Raw genomic sequence first — 16,565 nt, 5'->3', positions numbered from 1 at the left:
TAATGTGCACCCGTTTTCTGTCACCAAAATACAGAAAAAAAGGAATAAAGCTTTCTCTCATTCGGAAAAAAAAACATTTACTCCCAATGCACTAAAGTTGCGATGAATTAAAAAGAAAAATGTTGCAGTTTCGCCCTAAAGGCAAAGCACTGATTGCGGTAGCAAATTAGTAGACAACTATACGAAGTAAGGATAGTACATTTTATTGGCCGTATAAACGTACTATAAACATTCGCTAACTAACTACATTAACAAGCATGGTGTCGCGCGCACAAGCAAACATGAACACATCTTGCTCGATGACCGCGGAAACAGCGGAAACTCGCTGTCTAAACGCTGGAGTGACGAAGCACGGCAGCAACGGCGAGCGAATTGACCTTTGCGCTAGCACATCTCCCGCTGCAACGCGAACGATAAGCGGCAAAAACAAAGCGTGCGCGGACTCCCCGTCGCAGATCGCTTCCAAGATAGGGCCGAGGCGATCGTATCGCCGAAGTGGATAGTCGTAGAATACGTCTTGCTTCAGGCCACTGAAACCCTTCCGCATTGCTTTACTGACGAAAATCCTCTCCTGTTTGCGCGAGTCCCGCACACAAGTTTCAGATTCTCCGAACTACCGTGACGCGGCCAGATTTCTCTTCGTATCCGCTCACATGATCACTTTCCTTTTAAATGCGGCATCACAATAAACTCTGCACTTCGTGCTGATAGGGCAAATGCAGAAAACGGGAAGACAGATGGTAGATTAATGCCCAAGCACACGTACAGCACATGGAGGAAGCTACGGCAGCTAGGCTCGAAGCCCGTACGAGGCGGCCATTTTGAAATGCCGATGGTGGTATGGCAACGCAGATTTAGGTCTAACGCGCACGCGATTTTTGGACCAGTTTTATTGAAAAAAAAAAGTGCGCGTTAGATTTCAGTAAATACGGTAGCCACAGAGTTACTTGCTTTTTGTTTCATACGGCTTTCTCGGTTAAGGTACATCAATGTTTATTTAATAATTTCTGATTGAAGTATCAACATCAGTAAGTGTGCCAATGAATACAAAAGGATGTCTCAATTTTACCAACGCTGGCAGCATAATCAGCATGAAATCCAGGCTCGGCTTACCGCCATAACACGCTACTGTAAAGTCACCCATCTGTGCTATTTTCTTTGTGTATTCCATCATCCTTCCCTATTTAACAAACCGATTTTCCCTTCCCACAACATTCCACCTCGCCTAGAACATAGTCACAAGGATTGAATTCCATAAGAGATCAGGCACTTTCTTTCAATCACTTTTACCCCGAACACCTGAAGAGTCAATTACTTTCCTGCACATGTTGCCATTGTAGCTAACCAAGAACATTCCAAGAATTCCTCAGCTAACATTGTGTAATGAAGGTACTATATATTCTTGTGTAATAGCCGCATTTTTTTTGCCGCACTTTTGATGAGGTGCAACCTTTACAAGGAGGTGGGCAATTTCGGTCATTTTTCTGGTCATGCGTAATATTGGTGATTTCAGAGTGTAAAACGCGAAACGCTGTTTTTACAAGGCATTTATTTGTTCACGCATGCATGCCACACAGATGGTGCCCGTCTAGTCCTCACTGCTGTCGCTGTCAGTGCTGCTCAGGTTCTGTTCGGCGGCACACTCATATTGACGCGAAATAAGTTGGCACGTGGCGACACTGGCCCCTTGAGGCGAGAACGACGAAGTTCGTGATTGCACGCGCGCTCTCCGAGGTCCAGCCATTATTAAAGGCTAACGGGTTTTTTGCCTATCTGTTGGTGGTCAACTATTCTAGCTGTACTAGCTGGGTGACAATATATACAGTCATCCTCAGTGCCCTCCATGGCATTAGCATTAGATATGCCGTAACATGAAAGCTTTCCACTACAATGTCCAAAGACAGCGCACACCATATGTTCAGAATCCAAGAGCATGCATGCATACAAGTTGCAGCAACACTCTTTTCAGTTAGTTGCACGGTTAGTATCTTCAAATTCATTTCAACATTTTCTTTTTTCACGTTCTGGGCTGCCAAGTTGGGGGTACAGCTCTTACACGAATGCAGCCTTTATTCTATGTTTCTTTTTGTACCGACTGTAACTGCACTCCTCTGTAGTGCCTCTTGGCACTAAGGGTATATATACTAAATAAATAAATTTTAAAATAATTTCCCAAGGCACTCACAGTTGCTAGCTCTTTTAGAGTAAACATGAAATTATTAGTAAAAAATTTGCTGCACTGTAGAAACTGAACACTCACAGTCTGCACTATGCGTAGAGCACTCCACGATGAAGGAGGTGGCAGCCTGCTCCTCTTTGCTTGGAAAAACAACAGACAGCGCTGTAGCAGCCTGACCCTGCTTGGTGCCCTCAGCATTCTTGAGCCTCACAGAAAACATTCCTTTGCCCTGCACACAGTGCGAATGATTGTAAGCCACAGAAAAAAAACACGAAAGACTCCAAGGGAGCTTCTGAATGAGGACCTCAACCACACTGTGCAGAAAGGTACACGTTCAATTAATATTTCACTGTAAATGAAGTTCTTCACCCTGTTTAAAGTACCTTTATGCCTACACAATTCCCCTGTCCGAATGCAGCACAGTCATACAAGCCACAGGCTCAGCAATTGGCATCACATATATTCAGTTCTGCACAGGTAACATAGGGCTTCATATGCTCCACCGATGGGCAGTTGGCTATGACTGACAATGTAGGAGCGGGGGCCTTTAATTATTCGGCCGCTCTGCGGTTAAGCAAACAAACCTAAGCACAAGAGTGTGTGGAGCCCAATTGCAAGACTTAAATATAGGACAGCTCTTTTAAAACATTTTATGATGAAAGCTAAACAAGTGTACCACTTCAAACTAAAGCAATGCATTAGACGAAATGTGCCACTGTCTCCAAACCCCACCAGAACATACACATTGCTCAACACGTCAGAAAAACAGAAAAAAGCCAAAACTAAAGACTAACTTCGGCAAACAGAGTGTACAGTACCAAATGCCTGCATTATTATATCACCTAAACAACCTCAGTGATACCAGTGTTGTACAAATAATGCTTTCAAATCTTGCTTTGATAGAACATAATGATGAGTTTATGTAATTGCATTTCTTTTTTTTTTCTTGTCATTGATGTGGTTATTGCCGTTTTGTTTTTGTACATATATATAGAGTAGTTTGGATACATATCCATAGTATTGTATATAGTTTCCGCTGTTTTGTATAGTAGTACAGTAAATTGTATTTTTAAAGGTAGTCTATTTACTTTCTCATTTTGATCATGCAATTATTGCATGCTGCTGCTTGAGGTTTTACGTGCCAAAACCACAATCCGATTATGAGGCACGCCGTAGTGGGGGACTCCGGAAATTTGGACCACCTGGGGTTCTTTAACGTGCACCTAAATCTAAGTACACGGGTGTTTTCGCATTTCGCCCCCATTGAAATGTGGCTACTGTGGCCGGGATTCGACCCCGCGACCTCGTGCTCAGCAGCCAAACACCATAGTCACTGAGCAACCAGGCAGGTATGGCAAAAAGGCAGCAAGATGAGCATTGCACTGTGCTCTTTAAAACTCACCCCAAGTATGCGAACTATGGCAGGCACGGCGCAGGAGCTTTTGTTGATGACGGTAACTTCCTGGCTAGCACCGCTGCTCGCGCTTATTTGTTCTGCATCAAAATGCAGACCTTCGAAGTTGATGGTCTGGGTTGGCTCCAAGGTAATGCATGGCTGCTCTACCTGAGCGACCAGAGTCACCCTCTGTTGGTTTTGATAACCACGGCCAGTCTTGTCTTCGGCCACAATGCCCACCGTTATTTCTACAGCACCAGGACTCAAGGAGAGGAAGGAGCCCTGTGTAGTACAACACAAGAGGCACCATTCATTTTACTAACAGTAATTGCTGTTGTACAATCAGACCACATTATAATGACATTGCATCTGACACAAAAATGTACTTTGAAGTGATGTTTGCAGATTTTGTCTCAACATTAAAGCAATGTAATCTCCCTACAATAATGCCTTTTTGTCGCTGCAGGCACTTCTAATAAATAAATGAATAAATAAAATATTCATGCAAGAGAGATGTCACTGATGGGCCAGCAAAGCGCCCCAGTCAATTTTGATGGCCCAGTGGTGGCTTGCCACGCCAATACATAAGAATGTTAAAAAGTGTGAACTGAACACGGACGAAAAAGGCACATTATACACCCACACAAAGGCCTTTTCGTGCTATGCCACATTTAATGCGATTAGCATTCTCAAGGTACTTCATGCACTTTCTGGGGACGGACTGACGGATTGACTGACTGACTGTCCATTAGTCTATGTCTCTAACCATTTTCCTTCCAACCAGGGTCAATGGATAGCACATTGGGCTGCTGTACTGAGGGAACAGGGTTCTAAACCAGCCATCACACCAACTTGAGTCGGTGGGTATGTGGCAGTGTAATATGCCGTTGTACAACAGACCTGTTTGACGCCAACATGGGCCACTGGGGACGCGCTACTAGGCACGAGGCACTGGGTAAGTACCACTCTACAATGGATCTCTTAGACGCCGACTTGGAGCACTGAGTGGTCTGTGCCACTCTTCAATGAACCTCTTTGACTAACTTGTGTAAATGGGTATGTGCCACTGTATACAGGGTGTGTTTTTTTAGCTGCACCAAATTTTTAAAATTAGAAAAATATAAATCTTGGTCACGTTATGTTTACCATTCAAGTGTATGGATTGGCGGCCTCTAGATACAGAGCAATTTCTGCACTTGTTGCGTAATTAGCGAAGTTACGGTAATTAACTTTCTAATTATCAATGATAGGTGGCTACAGCAAATGAGTACTTTGGGGCCCGTCCTCGACACTACCTATCCCAACGATCAAATTTTGAATAGCGGAGTTCATGTGGGAGCTACGCGAACAATTAGTTCCCCTTGGCAGGCTCCTTGAAACCGAAACTGGCCGCAAAAAGAGCGTCTGTGTCAATGTCGCCGCCCCCCCCCCCCCCCCTCCACCTTTGGTCACGTCTCTGAAGTCATCACTAGTCCGGCCGCGCGAGCAGCTTGTGTTATCTCCTTGCTGTCGACGGCGTTGGCCTAGCGCTTCAATGCCGACAGGCCGGCAAATTTACTTCGTCATTCCGTCGGGCGCCTCGTTGCGCTGTAGCACCAACCCCGCTCCTTGGGGTTTTAGATACTGCAAATGCCGCGGACAGCAAGGAGATAACGCTAGCTGCTCGCGGGGTCAAACTGGCGCTGACCTCGAAGACGTGACGAAAGGCAGGGGGGGGGGGGGCGACATCGACGGCACAGGCGCTCTTTTTACGGCCAGTTTCAGTTTCAAGGAACCTGCCAAAGGGAACTAATTGTTCGCGTAGCTTCCACATGAACTCTGCTATGCAAAATTTGATCGTTGGGATAGGTAGTGTCGAGGACCGGCCCCAAAGTACTCATTTGCTGTAGCGACCTATTGTTGATAATTAGAAAGTTAATTACCGTAACTTCACTAATTACGCACGTAAGTGCAGAAATTGCTCTGTATCTAGAGGCCACCAATCCGTACACTCGAATGCTAAACATAAAATGACCAAGATATATATTTTTCTAATTTAAAAAATTTGGTGCAGCTGAAAAAAAAAAAAACACCCTGCATATGTGCTCTACCAGACAAAAATAATCCTTTAAATTTCTCCGATGCTAAGCGGAATCAAACCCGCACCATACACTAGGTGCTGCTAGATCGCGCAGAATGTGCAGTAAGAAGCGCTAGAGAGGAGCCAGCTGCATACACGTTTCGGCATTGGCAATACGGTGCGTCGCTATATTGCTTCAATGCTAATCGCATTAATGTTGACATTTATCATGAGATAGTTACTGCCAGATTTGTTTTTTTTTTGTGTGTAGGCAGTATCATGGACATGCAATATCACGGAAAGTGAATAACGATTTGTTAGCAATATTTCGCTTGGTTTCCGAGCCATACAAAGGCACACCAAATGTTCTGTAGTTTTTTTTTTAGTAATACAAAAATAATTTCGTTCTCTGCAGCTAATGGGCAGTGGGAAGCTACAGCATTTCCGCAAGTGTACTTTTAATATTCTGACATTTTAACAGAGAACTTTGGCGACCACGTCTTGCGAAAAAAATATGCAAGTACTACTTATAAAAAATTTGCCCATGAGAGAGATTAATTGCTAAACAGTGACGTGGTCTTGAGTCACTCATGAGCATTGTCTGCCGACTCAAATTTATATTGTTCAGATGATAACGTGACCGTTCACCAAACACTTGAGCCGTCGCACGTATGCCCCAGCTCTGACGACCCCCTGCACAACAGCCATCATATGCACATGTACCATAGGGACTGATAATACTTTTTGACATAACTTGACATCAGCTGAAATACAGGCGACCGTGGCGTACACAAGTGCAGCTGTGCATAGAGCACTGACGAGTTTCTCCGGCATAGAGCACTGATAAGTTTTCCGGGCCCCGTGTCGCAGAAAATCCGGCATCGGCATTGGTGTTGGCGTGGGCGCGCCGGCGTCTTGGACAGTAACAATCCGACCACGCAGGCCCTCCACGGGTAGCAAGGAGTTTGTGAACAAAACTGAATTTCTCAAAGTAAAATCCGCCAGAAAAGTCGTACAGTAAGACTTAACCACAACTGACAGACTTGATAGAGTCGGATTGCAATTTGAATATAAGAGAAAACATAATTCAGTTGCCGGGAAGCCTGATAAGGAGCCAGGGATCTTTGAATGCTATCGCGTTCCACACTTAAATGCGAAGCTTAAGTGTCGTCCAAATTTTTTTTGAAACTCCGAACTGTGCAGACATTTCGGCAATCTATGCCAATCTAGACTGATCAGTCAGCGGCTATACATCAACATTACGTTGCCTGTGATCAGCAAAGGGCGACATCAAAAGGGCTCATAGCAGTTCCTCGTTATTTCGACCTTGTTATTTCAACCCCCGTTAATTCGGAAAATCGGATAATTCGGCCTCATCCTCTGGTCCCGGCAGGCCGCATGCATTGTTTAGTGCAATCAAACTCCCGTTAATTCGGACAACTCTCGGAGCTCGGCGCTCATTACATTTGAAATTGCGAAAAATTGGTCTTGGGTTTAGTGCCGACTCTGCAGTGAGCCTTCACTTATTTATTCTTGAAGCACCGCTATCTAGGCTACAGTCCTCAGTGCAATGAAGCGAGTTCGTCAAACAAGCTCGCTGGCAAGGGCACTCCACAGCAAGCATTGCTAAACTTTTCCATCCGACAGCCTGGGAACGACACAAACAGCGAAGTTCACTTACTCGAAGTGTCACTAAATTTGCCCGTCTGACTGCAGTATCACTTTTGGATTACGCTAATGTTGTGGCAAGATGTCCAAGACTGCTAAGCTTTGTTGAAAATTAAAATTCATGGATACTTATGCACCTAACTTTAACGATTTTCAAGGCATTACAACGATGTTTAGATTGTTCAAGGGCCACTACAAACCACACTTCAATGTCAGCAACACTGTGGGTCCAAGAAATACTCACCTGAATTTTTGCAACACACAGACCAGGCACGTTGTGCTGGCCTGGAAATTGTGCGTTGACAGTCTCGGAGTGCTTGGGTACGCGCCCACCAATGCTTGAGCCAAGTTGTTGGATGTGGTAGCACTGGCTTTTTTCTGTTATATTTATCAATGCAAGCACAACATCCTGTGGTGCTCCAGCACAAATAGTACCAAGGCTTACTCGTGATGGCTCAACAAAGCCCAATGGAACCAGCAGGCCTGCATCAGATATGAAAAAAAAAGTGAAAAAAAAAAAGAAAGTCGTGTATTACAATTAGGGGTGGGCACAGGCGCAAGTTGGAATCAGCTAGCGCAAGACGGGGGTAATTGGAGATTGCAGGGAGAGGCCTTCGTCCTGCAGTGGACATAAATATAGGCTGATGATGATGATGATGAATATTTAATGTTTTGAATATGCATCAAATAGTATTATACACTTACCATTCATATTCATAGTACTTCAAAAGGAACTATAATTAGTATTTTCAAATACTTGAAACTAGCCAAATACAGTAAAAGCTCGATGATACGAATCTCACGGGGTTACGAAAAATATTCGTATTAGCCGAAATTCGTATCATCGAAACACAATTAAAACTACTGTCGAATCTCGATAATTCGAACTCGAAGGGGCCCGAAATTTGTTCGAATTAAAAGGACGTATTTTTGAAGTATTCGTGCAACATAGCACGATGCACGAACGGTGCGAGTCGTGAAATATGGCGGCGCGCAAGCGCATAGCAAGCGCGGGCCACGAAACTGCCCACGCCGGCTAACGGTCGCTTCCCGATAACGATAAAGACAGAAAACGAAGCTTCAAGGAGCGAGCGGGCGGCGCCGGCACACCGGTGCTCGCGGAGACCGTCGAAGGTGAGGGAGGAGGGCGGCAGGGAAGCGGATTTGGCCGCGTCAACTCCGCCGCTTCGGTGGCTCCCCTCGCCCTCCCTCTCAACTCCCTCGTAGCTCTCTCACCTTCGACCCGTGCGCACATCTCGGTGCGCGCCCGCCGCCGTGCTGGCGCCAGCTTATTTTAGCCGCCCCCTGAAGTTTCGTTTTCTGCCGTTATCGGGAAGCGAGCAGTTTGCGGGCGTGGCACTTTCGTTGGCCCGACTGTGCCTCCGCCGCTGCTTCCCTCTGCGCTGCTGCCGCAGCGTGCAAGTTCAACATGTGACTAGAAAATAGAGGAGAAGCGAGCGTTTGCGGGCGTGGCAGTTTCGTTGGCCCGACTGTGCCTCCGCCGCTGCTTCCCTCTGCGCTGCTGCCGCAGCGTGCAAGTTCAACATGCGACTAGAAAATACAGGAGAAGGGTTCACTGCCATTTTATCCGCGTGACGTCGGCACTAGTGTGTGCTAGAATACGGTTGTCTAGAACACTCTAGTCGGCACGTACACGCTTGTTCCGGCGCGATGCAGAAACGGCGACCTTGCAATTTGAGAGAGGGGGAAATTTCCGCAGCGGGTTCTTTTTTTTCCCCCCGTTCTTTCGCGCGCGGCATTGAGGGGTCTCTCCTGAGCTTTTGCTCTATGGCGGTGTCGGAGCAATGCCGGTCGGAGGCGCCGCCGCGTTATTTGGCGCGCTGCCAAGAGCATTGTCGGTACGCGGTATGTTCGAAATAAGCGTGTTCGAATTAACGAGATTCGACTGTAGCTAAATTAAAGAGTCAGAGGTGAACTCACTCAGGCACATGTACGTAAAAAGCATTTATTTCTTGAAGCGCCACCGCTTCAAACTCTTCGCGCCCAGTCGCGGAGTCCGCGCTGTCCGGCGCCGCGCCTCCGCACCAAAAGAGAAGGAGAGAAAGCGCGTGACTGCGCGCTGTTCTCTTTCGCGGCCGTCGGTGGGGCGGCGTTTATTCTGATCAACCGACGCAGGCTGAAAATCGAATCGTAACAACTGTTCTCTAGCACGTTGCAAAGTAATGGGGCTCGGCCGGGACCACAGAAAAATTCGTATCAACCGGAAATTCGTATTAGCCATGATCGTATCATCGAGCTTTTACTGTATTTCGCAATTGACTGCTAAATGTCTTGTTATTGTTCTAAACCTGCTAAACAAATTACCGTATTTTCTCGCATATAACTCGCACCAAAAAATTAAAAAAAATTGCTTGGGTCCTGGAGACAAAAAATTTACTAAAAAATTTAGGTTGTTTTTATTATTTTTTTCTAATCCACATACCAGGGCGCACCCGCTGGCAAAAAACTAGCTCAAAATGACACGCCAATGAGGAAGAAAACATTGTATTTGTCAAATTAAATGTTCAGTTATGCCCATGAAAGTGCTGACATGGCCCATTTTGTGTCATTCGCCATTCCAAAACCGTCTATCATAGACAGGCCATCTCGATCTTGTTTGAAAGAGCATGTTTGCCGCTTGCTTTCCTGCCAAAACGAGCCTTCAATGCTGCTTCAGAAGAAAACTACCTGGTTTTGTAGCATAAAATGCCATTTTTGCACACTAATTTTTTGCATTTTTCTCAAAAAAATGATTTTTCCAAGTGTAAAATTTTGGGAGCAGCACTGTGTCACTGTTACTCATTCAATCCTCTTGATTTCTTTTTTTGCCGGAATGCTAGAGAGCCAGAGTGTGCACAAAAGCTATGATATAGTGTTTTAGGACACTGCAACATTTTGAAATATTGTAGGAATCACTAATAAAAATTCGCATTTGCAAAGTTGCAATACCAAAAATTTCATAACTTCAGCTTAAATACAGATATAAACATTAAAATACAAACTTGCACTCTTTGAACATTCAGGAAGAGACCTGCTTAATTTTAGCTCTCTTGGTGCAGTAAATTTTTTGCAAGTCACATTCCAAATTTATAACACAAATAATTTTAACATTTTTTTTTGGACTGACTTGGGAAAAACAAACTGCATATTTGTAATCAGCACACAAGGTTGAATATTACCTGAAAATTTCATGTGTCTAAGTCAATAACGAAAGTGTTCTTATCCGGGACCCATGTCCCCCCTTAAAAAGTGGGGGTGCGGGTTATCTGCGAATATTCGCGAAGGGAGGGGGTGGGGGTTGGCTTGACGGCAACGTGCGGCCTGCCGTGCAGAGTCCACATGCCTATCGACATCGATGTGTCAAGCCAATAAGAGGCCAACACAGGTTATAGCCAGATTCACATCCATAGTCTGGTTAGACACTTTTCGCAAGGTACTGCAACGAGTCAGGTGCCGTTTCTTGTACGTCCAGTTTGCACAGTTGGCCAGCCTTGTTTAGGCATCATGAGTGTGTCTCGGCGGCAGTCTTTCATAGTGCTTCAAAAAATGTGCCGTAAGGAACAGCTTAGATGGTTCCGAAGACGATTACGTCTTTGAGAGCGGCGATGAAGCCTCGGATGGCAGCATTGAATCGGACAGCACTGACAACGTTGCGGCGGTCGTTTTTTAAATAAACGTGTTTTGAAAATGAAATGATGACTGCACGTAGTTGTAACTTACTAGTCCTAATTTTTTTGGATAAGCGCGCGGGTTATATGCGAGGTTATTTTTTCTTTTTCGTGGAGTTCAAAGTTAGGGGTGCGGGTTATATGCAAGGGCGGGTTATATGCGCAAAAATACGGTACTGGAAATTATTAGAAGTGAAACAGTGACAAAAGATTTCAAAGGAATGCAGAAACAAAATGGATAATACAAGCTTTGTTTTCTGTTTAACGGCAGGACCCTACATGACAACCTGTTAGTTTTTCTTGAAGTGTGTCATTTAGTGTTTTTGGCAGTTCAGTAATGCAGAATTCTTATCTTTTATGCAACAACTCGAGATGCTTTCCTTGCAACTGGCCCTTTTGCGTATTTACGGCACACTAGTCCTTCAGCAGCTTTTTGCCGATTTTTTTTCTCATACCACAACTTCCAACGTTTTTTCAGCAACCCTTGATTTGGAGTTTACAATTTGTAAAGCTCCTTTCCATACAGTGGTCATTAATTCTTGGAAAGCTTGAATGCAACCATGCTATAAAGATGCTGAGGGGCTATTCATGCGGTTTTTAATGAAAGTTGGTAATCTTGTGTTTAAACTGTATTTTGACCTGTTGGTAAGTTTCTTTTTTCTTCATAGGTGTGGTACCGAATTCGGCAGAAATAAATATTCCTGCTGTAAATATGAATATATCTGCAGTTGACTATTCGGTATTCAATACTTACTATTCATATTCGTAAAATTTGCTGTTAGCCTATTCCTAATTACAATGTAATCATTTTGTGTTACCTCTTTCCATATTTGAGAGAACTGAAAAAAAGTTAAGTTCCCGAAGTTTACTAATGTGGCTGTTAAGGCGTGTTGATAAGACAACATGCCCAAACAGCCACAGACAGTGCTCGTGTGTCTTCAGTCTTCTTTATCTGTCTTCGTCTGGTTGTGTGCTGAAAGTTTTTAGTCATGTTCCTGAAGTGTTATAGAACTTGTGCTCACTGAACACCAGCAAAACCCACTGTTGATGCCCACAACATACCCTGCCTCAGCTCTGTAAAACATACTATACAACGGGGTGGTTTTTGTTATCGTTCATGAAATATTTTAATATTACCCGTGGCATGTAGCACAATTCTATTTCTTGAGCTAGACTACTCTCAGAGGCAGACATATAAACTGTAACCACTCCGGCAGTACCAGAAAAAGTACAAAGGGTTCTCGTACCTGGTGGTTCTGACCATGACTGCGAGTGTGAGGACACCGAGCTGAATAAAGGTGCTTGGATGCTGCCAGCTTCCGGATTCTTGGGAGTGCTGAAATGACCAAACTGCTCCCTGGCTAGTAATTGACTCTCATTCATTGTGTCCTGGTCTCTTTGAGGAACGAAAAGATTTTCATCACTTTGGCACGTGCTTATCGCCACTGGGGGTTGTCGGTCCCTGCCTCCACTTTTAAGTGTCCTCAGATCTGGACTGCTGAGTGACGACAGCCTGTGATGTACACTTCCCAACTGCATTTGTGAGTCACCAGCACGCTGAGAGTGCTTGACACCGCCATTCATGCTGCGGGGACCGCGACTGACCTTAGAGGAAATGGGAGACACCTTGTGACGAAGCCTTGATGGCGATTTCAGCGAAACACTCTGGCTTCCAGCGCTAAGTGGTGGCCCCCTGCTGCGGATCGGAAGCTGTGACCTGTCCTTTTTTTGAGACGACGAAATGTGTGAAACAGTCCGTGACACTGTCGATGCACTCATGGACCCCAGGCCCGAGGAATGAGACTGTGATGCAGAAGACGAGGCTGACCCTGTGGAGATCTGAGATGCTCTAGCACGAGGGGCTGCACCTAGAGGGCGCTTGAAATAACCATCCCCCTGAGCCTGCCTGTAGAGTGGCAAGTCCTGCTTGGAAGCTTCAGGGCCAAGATGACCGGCACCAGCACGTTTGTTGGCGAGCGTTTTTGACCTGCTCGAGGATGCATCTTCCAGGGAATGGTCTACGCCCGACGCTGAGTGCTGCGACAATAGACTGCAGTCTTGCGACTCATCTGAAAGACAAAGGCATAGCAACAATCACTTAAGGGGAGATGAGGGTCGAAAAATCATTTTCTTAAAAATGATTTTTCAGATTTTGGTTGAAATATCAGGCTCCAAGACCCTATTTTCATTTACGAAAAAATCAAGGCATTTCTCCAACCAAGGAACTGTGAGAAACATTTCAAATCGAGGCATGGTAGCTGTAGGGGCTTGACTTTTCCATTTATGCTCCATTGATGAGGATCACGACCAAGCTTTGCCTAGATGACGAGCTTTCCTGGCACAAGTACCAACAAGTACTAGCCCTGGCTGAGTTGGCACTAGCTCATACTCTACATTTCACCAGTGCTGAGGTAAAGGCCATGCTTCCTCCATAGTAAAGGCTGACGAAAAGCTGTCTTGCTGGGTTCTAAGCAAAACCTAAAATGTGTCAGTCTCAACAGCAAGATTTGGTTGCTGTGCTCGAAAACAAGATTTGCTTAACGCACTGTTGGGGAGATATATGGCCACTTCTAGAGCCATCCTGTGGTTTCAACAAGGGCCACGAAGACTTTGAGGAAGTTCTACAAGAAGCTCACAGGGGTCCTGAGGGTATCACCTATATTGAAGGAGAATGTTTTAGTCTATTAGAAAGACTAGTCTACGTTCTGGGCAAATTTCATGTGAATTGATAATCTGCAACAGTAAAAAGAATGTGCAGAAACTTCCAACTCCGTTTTTCTTTTCTTCAACCTTCGGCTGTATTTACTACTGGTGCACAAAAATTTTTGTACTTAATGCGACTCAATTGTGGCCAAAATTTGCAAGCACATGCACAACGTTTTGTAGGATGCACGTATCGAGGCTTTATTGTTATATGCAGCAATTTTGGTCACATGCAACATATTAGGCACAAATGCCGAAAATCAAGGAGAGGGAAAGGATGCTTTAGTTTTCAGATAACGAAGTGCTGATGCGGCCCATCACAATGAAGTGTATCCTGTATGAATGCTATATGTGTGCAATCCCGTAATTGCTCCTAATGAATCATCAAGCCCAAATTGGTACCTTAGTGTGGTAATTGCACCAGGTACTGGAACCCAGAAAAAAATTGAGGAGCGAAGACGAGGAGTACAAGACATGAAAAGTTTTTAACTATAGTTGAGATCGCAGATTTTCTTTAAATACTGAAGTAAAAAGAAAATTATATTCTAGCTTGATTGCAATAAGTCCTCTATAAGGAGCAATTTAGACTATTTTATAACACTCTCTTAGACCTATTATGAAGTCCCACCCTTGCATAAGAAACCATAATTTTCCCACTTTTCTTGGGTGCACAGAAAGATACCCAAATAAGGTATTGTGAAAATGAAGACATAGAAGAATAGGGGATTAAACTCTATACAGTATTCTGCAGTAATTTCATCCAGTTGGACTAGAGAAACAATTACAAATAAAGTCAGATAATAACTATTTTCGTTAATTTTGCACTATTAGATCTATTATTAGAAGAGAGAACAAAGGTCAAGTTTTTTTTTTAATTTCACGCTGAAATTCTAGCTCTGGTACGTCAGTGTGATGTTGCGAATTTCGCATTATTTTTCCCTATTTGGGCCGTTGTGGCACAGTAATAGGTTCTCAAAACTTGGTAATCTTAGTCTCTGCCACCTTTAGAATACAGCCTAGTCAATCTTAGAATAATAGCTGTTCACTCTAGTAACACAGTTTTTTGTGATAAGGTGAGGCATACTCGCCCAGATTGCATCGTAAGAGAAATGGTACATCCATGAATTCAGCATAAAAAGGCATAAAGCAACATGGTTCCTAACCTAACTACAATACACGAGCCCTGCTGAAAGTCTAGCTCATTTGAGCATTCTCGAAGTCAGCACTGGACAATGAACATATTGAAGGTCCACGGTTGCTTCACAGATGCAACAGGAGTGATACAATCATGATACAACTTGCTCACAAGCGTAGATGTGCACACAACACGACCAGTGCACAGCCACGACATCGATATTTGCTCAGTCGTGCTGAATACCAGTGCCACATACACATAAGGCAGCAATGCAGGCACTCGGTTTAAGCAGTATGTGCACGTTAGAGAGAAGGTAGAGCGCATGCTAAACAGGAATGCTAACTGAACTGACCAAGCTTTGCACACTGTGGCGATCGTGCTCGCTTCTAGCGATGCCGCCAGCACTGCGGGGTCTGGTTATGCCTGACATTCCTCAGAAAACTGAAGGAGAAAGCGAAAGCAACGTTCTCATAGCACGCAATGTCTCACGCTCACCTGCGAGGCTTCCCACATTTCCCTTCCAAACTCTCTCTATTGTGCCGCGGAGACGCGAAGGGTGAAAACAGTTTTAGGAGCAAAACAAGAAGCACCGGGCAGGGAGGAAGGCGGAAGCAAGCGCTGTACATCTAGACTGAGCATCGCTGGGAGCTGCGAAGACTCCGGACTGATGCTACAGGCAGGCGTGTAAAGATTTTGTGCGTGTGTGTGCGCATGCAAGAGAGAGAGGGAATGGGTCCTGTGCAGAGAGGCACGGTCCTGTGCAGGGTGTTTTATTGCGATAGCAATTATATTGACACTTCAACCGGATTTCTGCTGTCGGCGTCGCCGTCGTCCTCGCCGTGAGGTTCCGTATAGATTCCAAGGGAGATAAAATCATCGCCGCGCGCCGTATGCGTGAGTGAAAGCGCGCGGGGGACGCGCGCTATCACGGAGAGCGAACGCACGGCAGAAAGCAAACGCGACCGTCGCGCGAAAAGCCTTGGGGGTATGGGGGGGAGGGAGGCGGGGCGACGCTGTGCTTTTGGTGCGGCGACGCTGTGCTTTCGGCACCAAATGCGTATGTATCTTGCAACCGGGCGCAAGGGGTATTGGCAACGCAATCTCCCACGCGAAAGCAAAAAAGTGGAAAGGCAGCGCGGGAGGGAGGGGGGCGGGGGGAACGGCTTCTACTCTGCCAACAAATACGCTTGCACTGGCTGTCGTGGCGGTGGCCCGCACCGTCTCTTATCTCCACACGGCTCTGACCCTTGTATGCGCTGTGCATTCGCCGCTCAGTTTCCGTTGAAGCGATAGACCGCACGATTCTTCGCCCGCTGCGGCGGCTGCGCTGGCTGCCAGCATTTTGACAGTCGTCTGCAGTCATTCAGTGTGATTTATTCATGTTTGCTTGTGCACAATGACACCACGCTTGTCAATTCAGTTAGAAAGCGAATGTGTCCAAGTTTATGCAGCCGATAAAACTACTATCCCTGCTCCGAATAGCTCTTTGCTAATTTGCTATCGCAATTGATGCTTCGCCGTTTCGGGCGAAACTGCGACATTTTTTCTCTTGATACAGTTGTTCAAAGTATGGTGTGCGTCGCTTGGATGAACTTTTAATGTTGCCGCCGCCACGATTTTAGCGATAGCTTTATTTCGAAATCGACTGTAGGTTAGGTTGCCAAAATAATCAGAAATTAATCAGAACTCCCTCAAGTTCACTCATAAAATTTATTTTTTGGAGTCACTCACCAAAATTCTACTCGGCTGAGACATAT

The 16,565-nt window shown here is 45.2% G+C and overlaps 1 protein-coding gene across 4 annotated transcripts in view; it reads right to left on the bottom strand.

The window, feature by feature from the left end:
• LOC119455681 (uncharacterized) overlaps positions 1 to 16,565 on the bottom strand; it is a 106,565-nt gene that overhangs the window by 55,658 nt on the left and 34,342 nt on the right. For all 4 annotated transcript variants that reach the window (XM_049668945.1, XM_049668947.1, XM_037717107.2 and 1 more), the window contains 4 exons: positions 12,218 to 13,039; positions 7,547 to 7,785; positions 3,582 to 3,857; positions 2,261 to 2,408 (listed from right to left, as the gene is read on the bottom strand). In XM_049668945.1, the coding sequence (XP_049524902.1) occupies positions 2,261 to 2,408; positions 3,582 to 3,857; positions 7,547 to 7,785; positions 12,218 to 13,039 (1,485 nt within the window). The remainder of the gene's footprint in view (positions 1 to 2,260; positions 2,409 to 3,581; positions 3,858 to 7,546; positions 7,786 to 12,217; positions 13,040 to 16,565) is intronic.

This window comes from Dermacentor silvarum, chromosome 6 (genome assembly GCF_013339745.2).
Source record: "Dermacentor silvarum isolate Dsil-2018 chromosome 6, BIME_Dsil_1.4, whole genome shotgun sequence".
Taxonomy (NCBI): domain Eukaryota; kingdom Metazoa; phylum Arthropoda; class Arachnida; order Ixodida; family Ixodidae; genus Dermacentor; species Dermacentor silvarum.
The sequence above is the reverse complement of the archived record's forward strand: the minus strand, read 5'-3'. Positions and strand labels throughout refer to the sequence as shown.